General features: G+C 35.0%; 1 protein-coding gene across 11 annotated transcripts in view; it reads right to left on the reverse strand.

Annotated features, from left to right (window-relative positions):
* STAG2 (STAG2 cohesin complex component) overlaps positions 1-18,473 on the reverse strand; it is a 148,908-nt gene that overhangs the window by 28,819 nt on the left and 101,616 nt on the right. For all 11 annotated transcript variants that reach the window (XM_084870782.1, XM_084870786.1, XM_084870781.1 and 8 more), the window contains 12 exons: positions 17,023-17,130; positions 15,880-15,991; positions 13,487-13,604; positions 12,961-13,064; positions 10,889-10,981; positions 10,673-10,762; positions 9,877-10,080; positions 8,318-8,388; positions 7,925-8,012; positions 7,754-7,834; positions 5,454-5,546; positions 2,595-2,769 (listed from right to left, as the gene is read on the reverse strand). In XM_084870782.1, the coding sequence (XP_084726908.1) occupies positions 2,595-2,769; positions 5,454-5,546; positions 7,754-7,834; positions 7,925-8,012; positions 8,318-8,388; positions 9,877-10,080; positions 10,673-10,762; positions 10,889-10,981; positions 12,961-13,064; positions 13,487-13,604; positions 15,880-15,991; positions 17,023-17,130 (1,337 nt within the window). The remainder of the gene's footprint in view (positions 1-2,594; positions 2,770-5,453; positions 5,547-7,753; positions 7,835-7,924; positions 8,013-8,317; positions 8,389-9,876; positions 10,081-10,672; positions 10,763-10,888; positions 10,982-12,960; positions 13,065-13,486; positions 13,605-15,879; positions 15,992-17,022; positions 17,131-18,473) is intronic.

Below are 18,473 nucleotides of genomic sequence, written 5' to 3' on the forward strand. Positions count from 1 at the left end.
ATAGGGCAGGGCTGATGGGAAGCCAAGACTGTCTGCTCAGCCCTGAGACTCCACCCCATCCAAGCAGAGCACAGAGGCTTTTGCAATTTTTCAAGTCTTGTCTTATAAGGCTGTCTCTAGCACAGCAGTTCTCCCGGTGTAGACACAGCTGATTCTCACAGCCAACTGGCCTGGAGGTCAATTCCTCCTAGTGATATAAACAACAATCAAGACTTAACTACAACAATGCTGTACACACAGTCCACAAAACGGTACACCAAGGGTATCCACCTCAGGAAACTCGGGAGGCCAATCCACTAGGCCATATAGGACACCTAGCACATAAAGCTACCCTACCAACTCAGGAAAGCAGTGAAAATGCGAGTACCAAGAAACAGATCACAAACGAAAGAAATGGAAGAAAACAAATGACTGGATATAGAGTTCAAAACCGCAGTTGTAAGGTTTTCAAGAATTTCCTAGAAAAGACCGATAAAAATTATTTATTTATTTATTAAATAGATTTTATTGATTTTTCACAGAAAGGAAGTGAGAGGGACAGAGTTAGAAACATCAATGAGAGAGAAACATCGATCAGTTGCCTCCTGCACACCCCCCACTGGGGATGTGCCTGCAACCAAGGTATATGTCCTTGACCGGAATCAAACCTGTGACCCTTAAGTCCGCAGGCTGACGCTCTATCCACTGAGCCAAACCAGTCAGGGAAAGGCTGATAAATTTAGCTAGACCCTTGAGGATATGAGAAAGGACCAACTAGAAATTAGACATACATTGACTGAAATAAAAAATATTATACAGAGACCCAACAGCAGACTAGAGGAATGCAATAATCAAGTCAAAGATTTGAAATACAAAGAAGCAAAAACACCCAACCAGGAAAGAAAAAAAAAAAAAAATCCAATAATTTGAATATAGTGTAAGAAGCCTCTGGGACAACTTCATGTGTACCAACATCAGAATTATGGGAGTGCCAGAAGAAGAGAGAGAGCAAGACACTGAAAACCTATTTGAAGAAATAATGACTGAAAACTTCCCCCACTTGGTGAAAGAAATAGACTTACAAGTCCAGGAAGTGCACAGAACCCCACACAAAAGGAACCCAAAGAGGACCACACCAAGACACATCATAATTAAAATGCCAAGAGCAAAAGACAAAGAGAGAATATTAAAAGCGGCAAGAGAAAAACAGTTAACTACCTACAAAAGAGCACCCATACAATTGTCAGATAATTTCTCAAAAGGCCAGACGAGAGTGGCAAGAAATATTCAGTCATGAATAGCTAAAACCTACAATCAAGAGTACTCTACCCAGCAAAGCTATCATTCAGAATTGAAGGTCACATAAAAAGCTTCACACATAAGTAAAAGCTAAAGGAGATCATCACCGCCAAACCAATATTACATGAAATGCTGAAGGGTATTCTTTAAGAAGAGGAAGAAGAAGAAAAAGTTAAAGACAAAATTTATGAACAACAAAGTGACTGTAACAGATACTTACCTATAACAAGTGAATCTAAAAATCAAGTGAATAAAAAATGATGAACAGAATAAACTGGTGAACAGAATAGAATCAGAGGCATAGAAAGGGAGTGTACTAACAATTCTAGGGGGGAAGGTGGTCTAGGGGGTGTGGAAAGAGACTGAACAAAAATCATATACCTATGGATGAGGAAAGTGGCTGGGGGGAGTAAGGGCAGGGAGTGGGGTGGAAACTGGGTGGAGGGGAGCTACGGATGGAAAAAGGAACAACTGTAATAATAAAGATTATTTAAAAAATAATAACTAAATGAATAAATAAATTACATATACCACACACACACACACACACACACACACACACACACACACGAAAAATGGATAAAGGACACCAAAAGGCATTTCAGGTAAAAAAAAAAAAAAAAAAATAGTGAAGTATCATTAAGCATTTAATTAAAACAAAAAAAAGACATAAAGAAGCCACCAAAATGTTTTTGCATGACCTTTTCTTGCTTTAAGGCACTGTGTATGCAATTAGGGTGTGAAGAGTAACTTAACCCTAGGCAAGACTGGCGTTAATATTTTCCTGTGAACATTCTATACCACCCCAGACTTACCGAATAGTTTCAATCATTTCTAACATTGAGAAATTATATAGTTTAATGCCCTCACTAAAATATAAAAACCTACTTTATGAAAATACACAACAAAACATCACTTAAAGACTTTATTCTGCTTAAATTACCTGAATATTGGTATTACTAATGGTTAAGGAAAGAGGGCATAAATTTCATTGAATACCTGTATGCCCGGGCACTGTACTAGTCACTTTGATCCATTTAGTCAATTCACACAATTCTGTAAAGGTAGCTATAAATTAGAAAAGCAGGGTCAAGGCTAGTGAGAAGTAAAGATCTGCTCCAAAACCTATGATCTGTGATACCACATTGTCTTTACAATGTTGCAAGAAATGAACACACACACATGTCCCGGGACATGTGTGTTTCATGTTTTAGGCATAAAATATCAAATAGTCATATAAACTTTAGGTCATTATTACTTAAAATTTGATTTATGGTAGATATACAGATTTAACAAAATGTTAGCAATAAGATTACCTGCACTGTTGTTATCATCATCCTGTTCAATGAAGACATGATCCAGAATAAAGCTGAGCAACTCAGACTGCAATGATGAATCAGGGGTGTAAACTAATGGCTCTAACATGTCACGCCCTCCTGTCATAATCTGATGGCTGAAGATCATCAAAATATCACATAGAATAGTGAAGGCCTATTTAAAAAAAAAAAAAAAAAGGACAGTATGCTATAAATCAAGATTTCTCACCATCTGCTACACATTTAACAAAAAACAGAATCTAACTTTCTATATCTGGAAATATTAAGAGTAAGATTTCTATGATACTGACTACTAATATTTACATCATGTTTACGAACAGCAAGGTAATTTCACAAATACTCTTTTATTTTTAGCACCTTTGTTGCTAATCCTCACCTGTGGATATTTTTTTCATTGATTTTGGGGGGGGGGGGGGGGAACAACATCTTGATGTGAAAGAGACACATCAATTGGTTACCTCCTCCAGGCTCCCAGACTGGATTGAACCTGCAACCTGGGGACATGCCCTTGACCAGGAATTGAACCCAAGACCCTTTGGTGTGAGGACACACAACTCTAACCAGAGAGATACCGGACAAGGCTATTTATTTTTAGCAACTTTAAATAACTTGTGTAATATGCTAACATTACCAAAACATGCAGCCAGGACTCAACCTCAGGTTTTCTGACTCCAAATCCTACAATCTTGTGGTATACATTCTCAAATATTAAATAATACATGAACTTGGTACCATTCTTTTCTTCAAGGGCAGAAAAAAAAACATTATATCAGAGATGAATATCTCATAGAAGACCTCTTAAAAAGGGGATCACAAAGTCTATGGTATTTTTTTAAGTACTTTCAGTGCCAATATATGTGGTGCTTAAGTAGCACAAACATAACCAAGTGTGGGCTGCTTACTATAAATCAGGAAAACTAGATAGGTATCATAATAAACTTAAGGCTAAAGTTGCATCTCAAGGAGCTTAACAAAACTCTACCAGGAGTTTTAAATGAAGTCAAACACTGGTAAAATAAGTCAGAAGATAAAAAAGTTACCAGTTGGGAAGGGCCAATGAAAATAGGATTCAGGGGTCACAGTATCAATAGGAAATTACATTTAAAGGAATACTACTGCTAGAAATACAAATTACAGCATAGTTTTACCTTTCTGGAGCTAACCACATTTACTTTTTTCTCTTTATGAATTTAATACTTCTTTTAGTCACTTCTCATTTTACTACTAGAGAAGTAATTTATAGCTACCTGGAAATGAATTTACACAAACTTTTGCAACATACATACATAGAAACAATTCAAAGTGGTAAGTATGGTTTCATTTATTAGGTGAACTGGCAGGTTAAGTGAGCTGACCAGGATATAGTTCTAGAAGCTTGTTAGGAAGAATGGACATAAGCTATTTAATAACCAAACCATCTCCAAAACCTGAACAAATTACGTAAGAATTTATATGTTAACACTGTAAAAACAAATAAAAAACCAGGAATAACTTGAATATCTTGATGGCATATTTTGTGTGTTAAGTTTAGATCAGTGCATATTTCATTAAAATGCTATTCTTGTAAGTATAAAATCTAAACTTAATTTACCACCTTCAAAAATTTCATTTCTTTAATCTGAATTAGAGAGATGAAAATTGAATTTCCAAATCCTTTACTGCTATAGTAGAAAATGATATGCTGAAAACTGGAAAGAATTCATCAATGTAATAATTCTGGCAATATACTTTTTGCAAAAATGCACAAAAACAGTAATTGGGTATTGGCCATTTAATATATTCTAACTAATTTGTACCCAAACATATATGTATGGAAGGGACAAAAGGGAGTTGAAAATTAGAAAACTGAGACCAACAGTTAGGTATTATACCTAACATTTTAGCTGTAACAATCCAAGTGTATTTCTTTAATATTAGCTTAATATTCGTTTTGGGTTTTTTTTTTTTTTAAAGAAACAAAGACAAGTGACAAAAGAAAGGGTCGAACAACTTGGTAGCTTCTTAATTGAACAATTATAGTTCAACAACTTTCTTGGTAGCTTTAAGAAGTAAATATATCTTAAATTAGAACAAACAGTACCCAACATAACATGAGCTGCTGAAAACAGCACTTATAATGACTAATGGGGCTCTACCCCAATAAAAACAGGCTAAGCAAAATGAAATGGTCATAAAACCTTGAAATCACCATAAACATTTTGACTATTACTAATATTTCTTGTTAAAAGATTATAAATTCATCTATCCCACAAAAGATTAATCCTCTGTTAGGAAATTGGAACTAAATAGGTTCTTGGTCCAAGGATCAGAATTTATATTACAGATTGGAAAACAACCTATGATACCAGGTAACGATACATTTCCAGAATGAGAAAGTGAGCAATATTGGAATCACAGGGGTATAAGAGTGAAGACAAAGTTCACATAAGAAAAAATAACTCACACAATCAGGATAGGCAGGAATGTCAATATCTGATAATATTCTCAGAGATGATAAAAACGTAAAGATGTTTCCTCCCTGAGAAACACTTGTTATACTTGTTACATTCAGGAATAACATTTGTAATTTCATATATTTAATTTGTATTTGAGTCTGTTTACCAAGAGTACCATAAAGAAAACAGTAACATAGAATAAATACAATGAGGTTACTCTATAACGCAATTTATAAAACTTAATATGAAAAAAATACATTAATCTAATTTTTGAGCATGGTATACATGGATGGATATAAGTTATTTCTACTTTGCTCAATATCAGTATATTACATTTTCTATTTCAGTTCAAATATTTATTAACATTGCTTTTAAAAGGTTGCTATATATGGTAATTACTAACCTGTTCCTTAACAGTAGTATTCACGTTGGTCAGATAATGCTGGCATATCTGACAGAAAACTCTCATCTGTTTCTTTAAACGCAGCAAGTCCTCCTTGAAAAAATTGCACATTTAAAAATAGTATGCAAAAAATCCAATATTTAAGATATTTAAAATTACTTAAACATTATCAGATATTTAACTATATTAACTCTGCTTATACATTATATTTTAAGTTTTCTTTATTACTTATCAGAAAGGAGAACAAAAAGATGTGAGACCAATTTTCTTCAAAATTGCAGCCTTCAAAATATCAGGTTTATTAATATATAATATTCTAAGTGGACTGGGTCCTTCAGAATGAGAAAACTATCTAACTCTATAAATGGCTATCTTTAATAAATCCATTACTCAGAATACTTAGAGAGTAAGGATTTATACTCCATGCCCGGGTTGCGGGCTCGATCCCCAGTGGGGGGCTTGCAAGAGGCAGCCAATCAATGATTCTATCTCATCATTGATGTTTCCATCTCTCTCCTCCTCTTCCTTCCTCTCTGAAATCTATATAGAAAATTATAGTCAGGAAATTAAAAAAAAAAAAAAAAGACCCACACTAATGTTTTTTTTAAAATATATTTTTATTTTTATTGAGTTTTTACAGAGAGGAAGGGAGAGAGATAGAGCCAGAAACATCGATGAGAAACATCGACCAGCCGCCTCCTACACACACCCCCACCAGGGATGTGCCCGCACCGCAACCAACGTACATGCCCCATGCCCCTGATTGGAATCGAACCTGGGACCTTTCAGTCCACAGACCGATGCTCTACCACTGAGCCAAACCGGCTTTGGCAAATTTATTTAAGGCATAACCTTTGACGTATCTTCTGATACTGAATGTCAAATAACAGGCTATCAGTACATATTTGGTACATGTAGTAGACAAGTTTAATAAAAACTAGGTTGACTCAAACATTGATTTGGTGAAGAAAACGCAATCAACCTTCAGCATAATTTTGTATTCCGTAACATTCATTTTACCCCTTTTCCTCTAGTAAAAGTATTGCCTTTTTCCCATTTTAATTTTAACTCACTACTTTCAACATAAGTGAATAATCATATTTATTAATATGATCACTGTTTCTACTTTAAGCTTGGTAATTCTTGGGTGTTTTGACAAAAAATACTCTATTTTAACAACAAAATTGCATTACTTTTTCAAGGGGGAAATGTCCATTTGCTGATATAACAGCATCTTGTGCTTAAAAGAGCTCAGGAAAATTCTAAGCATTTAAAATTATCTGTGGTTTCTATGCAAAACAAACTGATTATCAAGAGAATTCCTGAGAGCACCTTTCTATTTACTAGATGGGATACTGCCCAATTCATTTATTGTTCAATAAAGCCAATTAGATCTTTTGTTTTTTAAGAGAGAATTCCTTTATGAGGAAAATACCCATAAACAACTAATTCTGTAACTCAGATACTACTTAATACTTATAAAAATGTGCCCAAATAATATTTAAGGCAACATCTTCTGCTATGAATAAGTACAATGTTTTTCTTTAAAAAAAATTTTTTTAATTGATTTCAGAGAGAAAGGGAGAGGGAGAGAGAGAGAGAAATATATCAATGATGAGTGAGAATCAATTGATTGGCTGCTTCCTGCACTCCCCCTAATGGGGATTGTGCCCACAACCCAGGCATATGCTCTTTATTGGAATAAAATCCAGAACCCTTCAATCCTTAGGCCGACTGAGCCAAACCAGCTAGGGCTGTATAATGTTTCATGCAATAAATTTACAAATGGAAACAGTATTATCATTACGGATAAAATTTTTGAAAGTTCTACAAGACATAGTAGCTTGAACATTACATTCAACCAGAAAGTGATTTATCAATTTGGAACAGAGAGATTCTGAGATGATCCTAAAACAATACCAAAGCAACTGGCTTGTAATCATCCCTTTATGTAATCTAACAGCTGCATCTGCTTGTTTCAAAGATTCTTGGTCATCATTTACAAAATTTTTGTTTCTCAAAAGAGTACTCAATACTTTTGAGGGTAATATGGGAACCCGTAAGTTGGGCCACCTTCAAATGTGCACAATATTTAATTATAAATCATACTCTAAAGCAAAACAAGTTTTCAATCAATAGACATCAAACTACAAATAAGATTATTTTTTAAAGTATACATGCCTAAACAGTAGATCAGAAGTAAGCAAGACTTTACCAAAGTAAATTGGTCCTATTAAATGCATAAGCTTGCTGAAAACAGTTAATTACATTAATAAAAAATCCAATGAACTGCCACCAACCTTTGTAGAGCTGCTTTCAGTTATCTTTGCAAGCTGCCAAAGGATTACATAGTGAGTACATTGCAGTGCATGAATAACGATCTGTAAAAAGAACCAAGAAAATAAAGTTAAAATTAAAGTTGCAATTCTTCATTCTCCAAGTTAAGTATAAAACTTGTAAATAATAACAACCTGCTCAGGCATGTCTCCATTTTCAATTCCGGTTTTCAACAGTTTGTAATTGCAAGCAAACAAATCCCACTTTGAAAGGTCATGGGCACTGTAAAAAAGAATTAAGTTATATTAAAAATTTAAGCTTAATCACATTTGTTTTGGACTTGAGTGTTAACAAAATGTTAAAATATATCAAACTTTTTTTAAGATGCACCACAACAGCATAAATGTGTAATTTTTTTTTTTTACAAGTATGTTAGTTCATAATTTTCCAGTGATTATCCAATTCAAGTACTTTTCCCCCAGAAAGTAAAAGAAACTTAGCAATGAATTTGATAGCTTTATAACCTCAAAATATGCAAGGTGGTTTTGCTAGTTTTAAGAAATCAGAAACTTTAAGATTCAACTTACTTATGAAAAGCAGTGATTCTCTTCAATGTTGACAATACCTGGTATGCATCGTCTTCATCAGGTTCTTCACCCTATGAATATTAATTACACAATATTAAACATTAATAACCACCAAAGTAAAACACTTCTGGCTATCACATTGGCGACACTACCTTGAAAAGAAAGAATACACTAATAAAAACCACATATTAAATGTGCCAGTCAATACCTAAATCTGGTTAAATTTAAAGCAATGTGGCTGGCATGAGGTAACACAGTAGTTATCACAAGTACATTATACCCAAGAGAGAAAAAGTGAGTGACATTCTCACTTTTTCCTTCATGTAACCTAGACACAAAACTATGAAGACATCTGCTCTTTCACAGTAACAAATACATAAGGTCAATAAAGAAAAGTATATTAGAAGACAAGCAAAAGATCATAAAGTTAACAACTAAAGGACAAAACCAACACAAATAGAGCATTCAAGAAAGATTATCAGACCAATCACAATTTGGAAAAAAAAGCTCTGAGTAAGGACTAGGCATGCTAGTCCTTTCTGGATATCAACTTTACAAATTAGAGTGACTTAAGTTTTTGAAAATTGTATGAGTCTTAATAGATAAAACTTATAAAGTTTGTTAAATACTACCCAACTTACTTTATCAAACCCTGGGTCTCTCAAAAAACACTTAGTTGTTTTTAAACTTTAATTTTTCTACAAAGTAATTAAACTTAATTAACAAAATACTGGTTGATTTTAAATTATCTTGTCCTAATAACAATCATACCCAGGGAAGTATACAGCCATTAAAATTTTTAACTAATGTGATCATTGTACACCAAAATATTTGAACAAACTGCCAATTAAGCAAAAATTAGTAAGCATGCAACATTACACATAAACAAAAGAACGTTAAAGAATTCTAAAACAAGAAACCTGAAAACTACAAAGTCCCCATGATTTTTGTAGCATTAATGATAAAAGTGATGTTGAAAAGGCTTAAATACATTAATTTGAGTATAAATTTTTACTGTATGCAAATCCATTAGACTGTTAAATATATTTCCAGAGATGATAAAAATCACAATAAAAATACAAGGGTGGTTGAGTGGCATGCTTTAAGCCTCTTTAGAAGTACAATAGATAAAACACCCAAAACCCAAAATTCGACAGTGGGTATAAAAGCAGTTCCTCAAAGTTTTATGATATCAAAGACTATACACTAAAAATACCCTACTTTTGAGACTGCATGTCCAGAGGCTAGCTCTACTTTTCTGTTTCATTAACACCCTGTTCCATAATAGTCTCATAATCAACTAAACCCTGGCAACTTCCCAGATCATTTATTTAAAATAAAATAATTTTTTAAAAAAAGATGTTAGTTTTGCGTTCACCTTCCCCCAAGTCACAGATTTTTTACCACCTTCCTATGTTGGTGGAGGAGTAATAGTAGCATGATGAATCATAGAACAAAAAGTATGAACATCTTTTCAACATACTGCTAGGCACTATCGCCAGGACAGGTGAATAATTCAGTTACTGAAGGGGAGGAGGCCCAAATGACAAAATATATACCTCTTGCAGAAAATCTTCAAGGAGCCGATTAAATTTATCCGCCAATTCGTCTATCAGTTGACTTCTTGAAATATCTACTCTGTTGAAGATTGTAAACTCTTCGTTACAGAGAGCATGGTAAGTTTTAGAACATGCTTCCAAAACATCTGTATCTGTGTGCTTCTCTACAATGTTCCGGATCTGTCGTAATAAGGCATCCAAATGCTGCAAAAATCAAAGTTTTGTTGTTTGTTTTTTCCATTAAAACGAATGTATACATGGTAGGCACAAAGCAAGTACACCACGATGATAAAAAGCTTAAAATAAAGTAACTACTTTATTTAAGAACATATATTTTGTGGTGTTTTTCTAATCATGGTAAATAAGCACTGATCCACCCATACTTATTTCCTTAACATTAACAAGAATAATATCACCATTTCATAGGGCTCTGATGAGAATTTTAACACATAAATAACTTACAACAGTTCCTGGAAAGTAAAAATTTCAATGGATATTAGCTACTTTCTTTTTCTAATTGTTATTGTCCTGTTACCCACCCTCAATCTCTGTAAATAATCATTGATAATCACATAATGGCTAGGAATGAGAGTATGACTGTGAATATGAATCAAGGGGAAGCTTTATTAGTGCCATTCTCTAAATCCAATTTAATAAAATACAGAAGACATATAAGCTATGTTTCCTAACATATAGAAGTTATAAATATATTTTTAAAAATAGTTTAAAACAATGTGATGGGATTAACTAAACTAATACCTTTCTAAGGTGTTTTAATACACAGAAAACAGCATACCTTTTCTAATCGTCCAGTGGTATATATTTCCAAGTCAAAGTACTGAGGCAACTGCAACAAGTTAGTCACCTTTTCTGCATCTACAGAGTACTTTGAAATTTAAAGAAAAAAATTAAAAACATCACAATAATGATAAATATTACAATAAAATTCTGTGACAGTTCCAAACAAGATCTGTTATTTCTTAGTAACATTCTGATATTCACATAAACTTACTTTAGCTAATAACTGAGGAAGGGCCACAGCAAAAAGTTCAGTGATTTTTGTCCTATCATCCAACTGGGTCTTTTTCTCCTTCGCTGTCAGCACCTAAAAGGTAACACAACACTTATAAGTACTAAGCCACTGACACCATTAGGTACTCTCTAGTTTAAGATAAACAAAATAAATAATAAAAGTACATTTTAGATGATGGATACAAAATTTTCTAATATAAAACTTGAAAGCCAAAAGTGACAAAGAGAATAACTTGCACATTATAAATAAATAAATAAATAAATAAATAAATAAACAAGCCACCTAAAATAACAACCACACACACACACACACACACACACACACACACACACACACAAAACACCCAACTTTGAATAGTTCTAGCGGCAAAATCAATACCCAATTAGATTAACCAAGAAGCAGCTGTTAGGAACAGGAAATATAGTTTAGGAGCTTATATAATAATAGGATTAAATAGCATTTCATCATACTCTAAACTGCAGGCCATGAACCATGGGTTATAAATTCAACATTATAAGTCACTACCAGACTAGCACCTATCAGAGAACAATATTTATATAGTAATAATATGTGAATTATTTTAACCAAAAGTTGGTGATTTGGGTGGGAATGAGAAGGGGTAGATTTCAGAGGTAAATGACAATCTATTATGATAGAAAGTTAATCATTACTGTTGTGAGAGAGTAGTATAAGCATGAAAATACAGAAGTGTATTCAAAAAGAGACAGTATAAAAAGTAGATAGTTCTAGGGTACAAAACATGGTCCTGAAAATTGGGCTAGGCACCATTAAAACCTTGCCATTGTTTTTTTGGACTGTTAGATTATATGCTTGTTTCAATTCAATAAAAGCAAGAATTAAGTGTTAAAAAAAAAGTCACTACCAGTAATTAAAAAACAGAAAAGAAAGAAAATAGAATACATCACATACTCTGAGTTTCATTATTTTATGAACTTTCTTTTAGTTACACACAAAAACACATATATAGATATGTACTACCGTGTTTCCCCGAAAATAAGACATCCTCCGAAAATAAGACCTAGCGCATGAAAAGATAAGACATCCCCCGAAAATAAGACCTAGCACAACTTTGGGAGGAAAAAATTAATATAAGACACTGTCTTTTTTCGGGGAAACAGGATAGGTCATAATATAAAATTGTATTTTTGTGATTCACAATCATAAAAGCTTGAAAGCCTATGTAATTGTTGATCTACAATACAAATATATGTGAACTCTGCAATGATACATTAAAATCTAATCCCAGGAAACAGGAATTTCCCCATTTTAAATGTATTTTAGACTTGATTTGTTATTTATTTTTCTTTAGAATTCATTTTTAGAGAGAAAAGAAGGAAGGAGAGAAACATGGATGTGAGAGCGAGACAACCAACAGCTGCCTCCTGAATGGCCCCCCACGGGGGTAGAACCCACAAATCAGACAAGTGTCCTGATGGGGGATCAAACCCCATTGGTACATGAGACAATGCGAAACCAGCTAAGCAACACAGCCAGAGGAGGAATTTCCTCATTAATGAATAATTATGTTTTATTCATTAAAAGCAAATCTAAAGCCCTTGGCAAAGTAACTAAGGTGGTTAGAGTGTCATCCCAATATGCCAAGATTGTAGGTTTGATTCCCCCCCGCCACCCCCAGTCAGGGCACATAAAAGAATCAGCCAATCAATAAATGAGAGGGACAACAAATCAGTCTCCCTCTCTCGTCAATCAATATAAAAATGTAAAGCTAATCTAAAAATAAACCAGAAAAGGCAAACACCATTCTAAAACAGTGGATTATATTCGGTCCTAAAGGCAAGACCTGTCAATCACTGTATCTCTGCAGTAACCAACAAAGTATCTTATGGAAGAAAATTCCCAAATTGCTAATGTTGTAAAATTTAGTTCTAACAAATATTTATAAACAAAAATCATCTGAATAATAAAATATAAGATTTTAAAATTTGATTCTATAGTTACAAATGTAACTATAAATGATATTGAAAAAAAAGAAAGACATAGTTTAGAATAATAAAAATGTATTGGCATACCCTTTTTCCTGTTCCTCTTCCCACAGGAGGATGACATTCAGCAGCTTGTCTGATGGTACAAAGCATTATTTCAATCAGAGCACTCTCTTGTCTGTCTGTCAGTGCTGGAAAAAAAAAATCAGAGTTAATCTATTTTCCCTAAATGACATTTATAATTATTACATAAGAGCTCCTTCTGCTAGTGATAGACCTAATATATAAAGAAAATACCATTACTGTACAACAAAAAATATCCAAACAAGTTAAACCTTCCTAAAAATTATAAATCTGTATACCACTGGTTCACAATTTTAGCAAAGAACATATGTACACAGATACCAAAAAAAAAAAATAAAAAAAATTCAAGAATGTTGATGGCAAATACATCTATCTATATAGCATAAAATTCATGTGTATGAAAACAGAATTATTCACAAAGTAAGGTTTTCACTCAATTATTTGAACACAAGAATAAATAAATGGAATAAGTAAAACCTATTTTCAAAACTGTCTGGACAATAAAAATATCATAATTAAACATCCTTACCTTCCTCTCCACTAAGTGGCTCCTCCAGCAACAAGCTATTCATACATTCCCAGTCTTTCAGCAGCTCAGTAGCACAGTCCCACATGCTATCCACAAGGTATGCTGCATGCTCATGTAACTAATTAAAAAAGAGCAAGGTACTCTTAAACAAATAGCATACTAGCCTAAACTCAAAAGAAAGGAAGTTTTGTGGACACCATGTACAAAAGAAACAGCAATCAGCTTTTGAGTTCAGATGGAACAAAGAACAGAGAAAAGCCTTAACTTGTGTATAAGAAAACCTTGCGAGGTAGTAGCATTAAACATTTCTTATAATAATCATTAACATGAAAATTATTTTTGAAAATATTACATGCATACATATTGATAGCCTAATTGGAATTAATATTACATGAGTTAACTTATCAATTATAAAATACTAGTGCCTCAGTGCAGATTCATACACATTGAAAAGAAATTAGAAGAAATATTTTAATATCGCTATTCACCCTTTCTCTATAATAGTGTCAACCAAATTCACGATCAACAATGACAGATCGAAACACATGCATGTGATTGACGCCAGCGAGAGCTTTATATGTATCATGCATGTGTGAATGAACTTAGCCTTTTATATAGAAAATAAACTTGCTTAATTAGATCTGCTTTCTGAATTAGCTAAACTTTTTCCAGCCCAGTGAAGCACCCCAAGATCTCTTTCAGGTAACTGTCAGCAACACAGCAGTAAATATCAACATGAAGAAGATTATTATTGTAAATCATGCAGGGAAAACAAAGGGTAAAATATTTAACTGCAGCCGTGTTTAACTGTACACTGAGTGGCCAGATTATTATTATCTCTGAACACATAATAATCTGGCCACTGTGTGTGTGTGTGTGTGTGTGGGTGTGTGTTAGAAGCCTGGTGCATGAATTTGCAAATGGGTGGGATCTGGCCAGCCTGGAAAGGGGGAGGGGACATGGGAGGTTGGCTGGCCTGCCTGCTGGTCGAACTCCTGGTCGAGGGGACAATTTGCATATTAGCCTTTTATTATATAGGATATATACACTGAGTGGCCAGATTATTATGTGTTCAGAGATCATAATAATCTGGCCACTCAGTGTATTCTGAGCAGTGAGAAAACCTGGTCATTTTCAAATTCCACCATTTCTTTCTTCTTTTCAGTCCGATCAAGTTTCTAAATTTCCGTTTTCTGGCTAATAAAAAAAAAAAAAAAAAAAAAAAAAAAAAGATTCTACCAAGTCTCCTATCTACCTACTCTAGGACTTCTGTGAGGATCAAATGAGATGAAGCATGGGAAAACGCTTCACAAACATTTGGTGAAAGTGTAAAATGTTTGCACATGGCTATAAAGCTGAAGAAACTGTAAGGAGGCTATCGTTAGGGAGAGGAGGCCAGGCATTGCTATGTGATGTCATTATCTGGCATCCACAGCAACCTTTTCTGGGCTGGGCTGTGCTGTGGGTCACATTTTCCATCATGGGTCTTGACAGCCTTGGCGGGGTATCGCTCTGGGTGGTGGCAAGGGCTATGTCCCTCTTGGGGAAAGCTGAGAGCTGAGAATTGGTTTGTCAGCGCCAGTTCTGTGGTGCCCTTTATTTTTAAACTAGAGGCCTAGTGCATAAAATTCGTGCAGGTGGGGGGAGGGGTGTCGCCTCATCCCAGCCTACACCCTCTCCAATCCAGGATCACTGGCTTCTAACCACTGAGCTGCCTGCCGGCCTGATCACCCCTAACCCCTCTACCTGCCTGCCTGTTCTCCCCTAACCACTCTGCCTGCCTGCTTGATCACCCCTAACCGCTCCCCTGCCTGCCTGATCGCCCCTAACTGCTCTCCCCTGCCGGCCTGATTCACCCCCAACCACCTCTACCTCAGCCCCCGCCATCATGGCTTTGTCCAAAAGGACGTCTGGTCTAATTAGCATATTACCCTTTTATTAGTATAGATGGCCAGTGTGTATCATGCCAGCTCCCACATTGAGCAGCTGACCTCTAGAGGTCAGTGAGCATCACAGCTACCGGTCAGACAAATGGACACTTAGCCTTTAAAAAATACATACACACACACACACACACACACACACACACACATTATATATATATATATATGTGTGTTATATATATATCTTTAACTGAGTCAGAGTCATTATGGTTACAAAAAACAAAATGTGTGTATACTTAATAATTCGATATATAAGCAAATATTTCCCTTTATACTGTAAAGTTTAAATAACCCTAAAGATTCCCAATTGATTTTAGAGGATCAACATTACTGATATAAAAACCTGTCAAAAACATTACAAATAAAAAATATACAGACCAACATCTTGCATGAACATAAAAGGAATAACCTTAAAAAATTGGCATAAGTTAAAAATGAATATCAACTAACCTCACTTTCCAGGAAGAAAAATACCAAGGTCTTAACAAGGTTGGCATTTGGACCTTGTCGTCCCCTTCTTTTCATGACTCCATCCTCCTCTGGATCTCTACGACTGAAGAGCCTGCAAACCAATGCAAAATATTTACTTTTACAGTACTTCCTAATGTAAAAAACCTGGATTCCATATATAAGCACCTAACAAAGGAGTAATTGGAAGGTAGTTAGGTGAATACTGTCCAACATTATACTAAAGTACATAATTTCACACTTGATGGTACTTCCCAGCAATCTTAACTTCATAGTTATAAATTATTTTTATAAATCTTACTTTATAAAAGGCAATAACTAACCTATACCATTTATGCATATAAATCTATGATAAATATTCTTAAACTGAACATGCATTTCCCTTCTATCCTTATATAATTTTTCCAAAGTCTGGACTTAGTGGCCTCTCTCTATGGATATCGTGGTTGTTTTTCTTTATAAATAAAAAAAGAGAGAACACTGGATAGTAACAAATAGAAAATTGCAGTGTGAATGTTTTACATCATATACTGTATTTTCGGACCATAAGACGCACCGGACCATAAGACGCACCAGTTTTTAGAGAAGGGAAATGAAGAAAAAAAGATTCTGAAACAAATAGTGTCCTAAAATATTTTATGTGCATTAAAACCCAACAACACAGTCATAAACACATGTAATCAACCCTGTAAAGTAAACAGCAGCATTTAGAACCATTTTAGAGCCGGGCAAGCACACAGAGACCACACAGAGCCGGGCAAGTAAAAAAACTTTTTTTTTAAAGTATATGTGTAGGCTATATTTGGACCATAAGACGCAGGGACTTTTTCCCCCCACTTCTGGGGGTTGGGAAAAGTGCGTCTTATGGTCCGAAAAATACGGTACTTTTTAAAATAAATGTTTCACCGCAAAATTAAGCATTTTTTTGGAAGCTGACATCAGAGTAAAAGTAAAAAATTAGGAAAAGGTCTTAACATTGTGATACAGTTAGGTACATTTTTAAGCATATCCATAAAAACAACTGGGTACAATTCTCCTTTAAAGATATAACTTAAATAAATTAAAGGAATTGGAGAAGGAAAATTGAAACTTTTAAAGGAAATAATAACAGAAAAACAGATTTACTTTTTGTAGAGAAATTCTCCAGCTGCTACTGCTACTGGCCGGTGAGCTGAATACACCAGATGATAGACATTTTCACAATCTTCTGCAGTAAGAACTTCTTCACTACTCCTAAAAAGTAAATAGTAGCAGTCTTTTTAGTAGTGGTATAATTTTAAGCATAGTGAGTACAAAAATCCATGCTCATACTTTCACCGTGTTAAGAAAAATTAAAAAGAAGACATCAACTTTATTTGATTGTCATCTATCAGTAAAAGCTTGCATGACAAAAGAGCTGAATATTTTGTGAACATCTAAAATCAATGAGAGGTAAAAGTCCAATCAATAACTAAAGTGAAGATACACTATAAAGAGAACTAATAATGTAAAACAAGGACATCAAAGGAAAAGGAAAATAATATAAACTAATGTAGAAAGTAAAGTGGAATAGTGGCACGCTAAGAGCTTAGTTAATAATCAGAGAATACTGCATACATTTCACAGCAATATTATGTGATGACTACAGGCCCGGTGCATAAAATTCATGCACAGTGGGTGGGAGAGTGCTCTCAGCCCAGCCTGCAACCTCTCCAATCTGGAACCCCTTGGAGTAGGGGTGTCGAACTCAATCAGAGAAGGGGCCAAAATCTAAAATCCAGCCTAAATCGCGGGCCGAATGGTTTACTGAACAGTCATAAACTGACAGCCGAGTGCAGTGATGACAGCGCGGTGCGGGCCACATTGCAAGGCCTGGCGGGCTGGATTTGGCCCGCGGGCCTTGTGTTTCACACATGTGCCTTGGAGAATGTCCAAATGCAGGATTGGACCTAAATTGGCAGTCAGACATCCCTCTCACAATCCTGGACCACTGGCTCCTAATAGTTCACCTGCCTGGTCACTCCCAACTGCTCACCCCACCCCCCCGCCAGCCTAGTCACCCCACACTGCACCCCTGCCAGCCTAATTGTCCTCATCTACCCCCTGCACTGGCCTGGTCACTTCTTACTGCCCCCACCCACTTGCCTGGTCACCCCTAACTGCCCCCCCCCAATCTCTGGCCTGATGGTCCCTCACAGCCCCTCCACCAGCCTGGTCGCCCCACGCAGCCTGCTTGTTCAATCGTTTAGTCGCCCCTCACTAACACCCCTGCTGGCCTGGTCATATGCGGCCATCTTGTGAGGGTATGATGGTCAATTTGCATATCACACCTTTATTTTATAGGATATCACCACATTAAAATATACTAATAACCAGTTATCATACAATGATGAAGAATACTTCATCCACCATGTACTGAAAGCCATATAAGACAACAGAAATTGATTAAAATATAAGTGCTAAAGAGCTTATATGCTTCTAGTCGACTGTGAGATAAATAATCTAGGTTTTTAACATTATATGTAAATTAAGAATCATAAGACCACCCCAAAGAGAAAAGCCTAAGTACATTGAGGTGTTTAGTTTAGGATCTAAGA

Source organism: Pipistrellus hanaki, assembly GCF_964339955.1.
Source record: "Pipistrellus hanaki genome assembly, chromosome: X".
NCBI classification, from domain to species: Eukaryota; Metazoa; Chordata; class Mammalia; order Chiroptera; family Vespertilionidae; genus Pipistrellus; species Pipistrellus hanaki.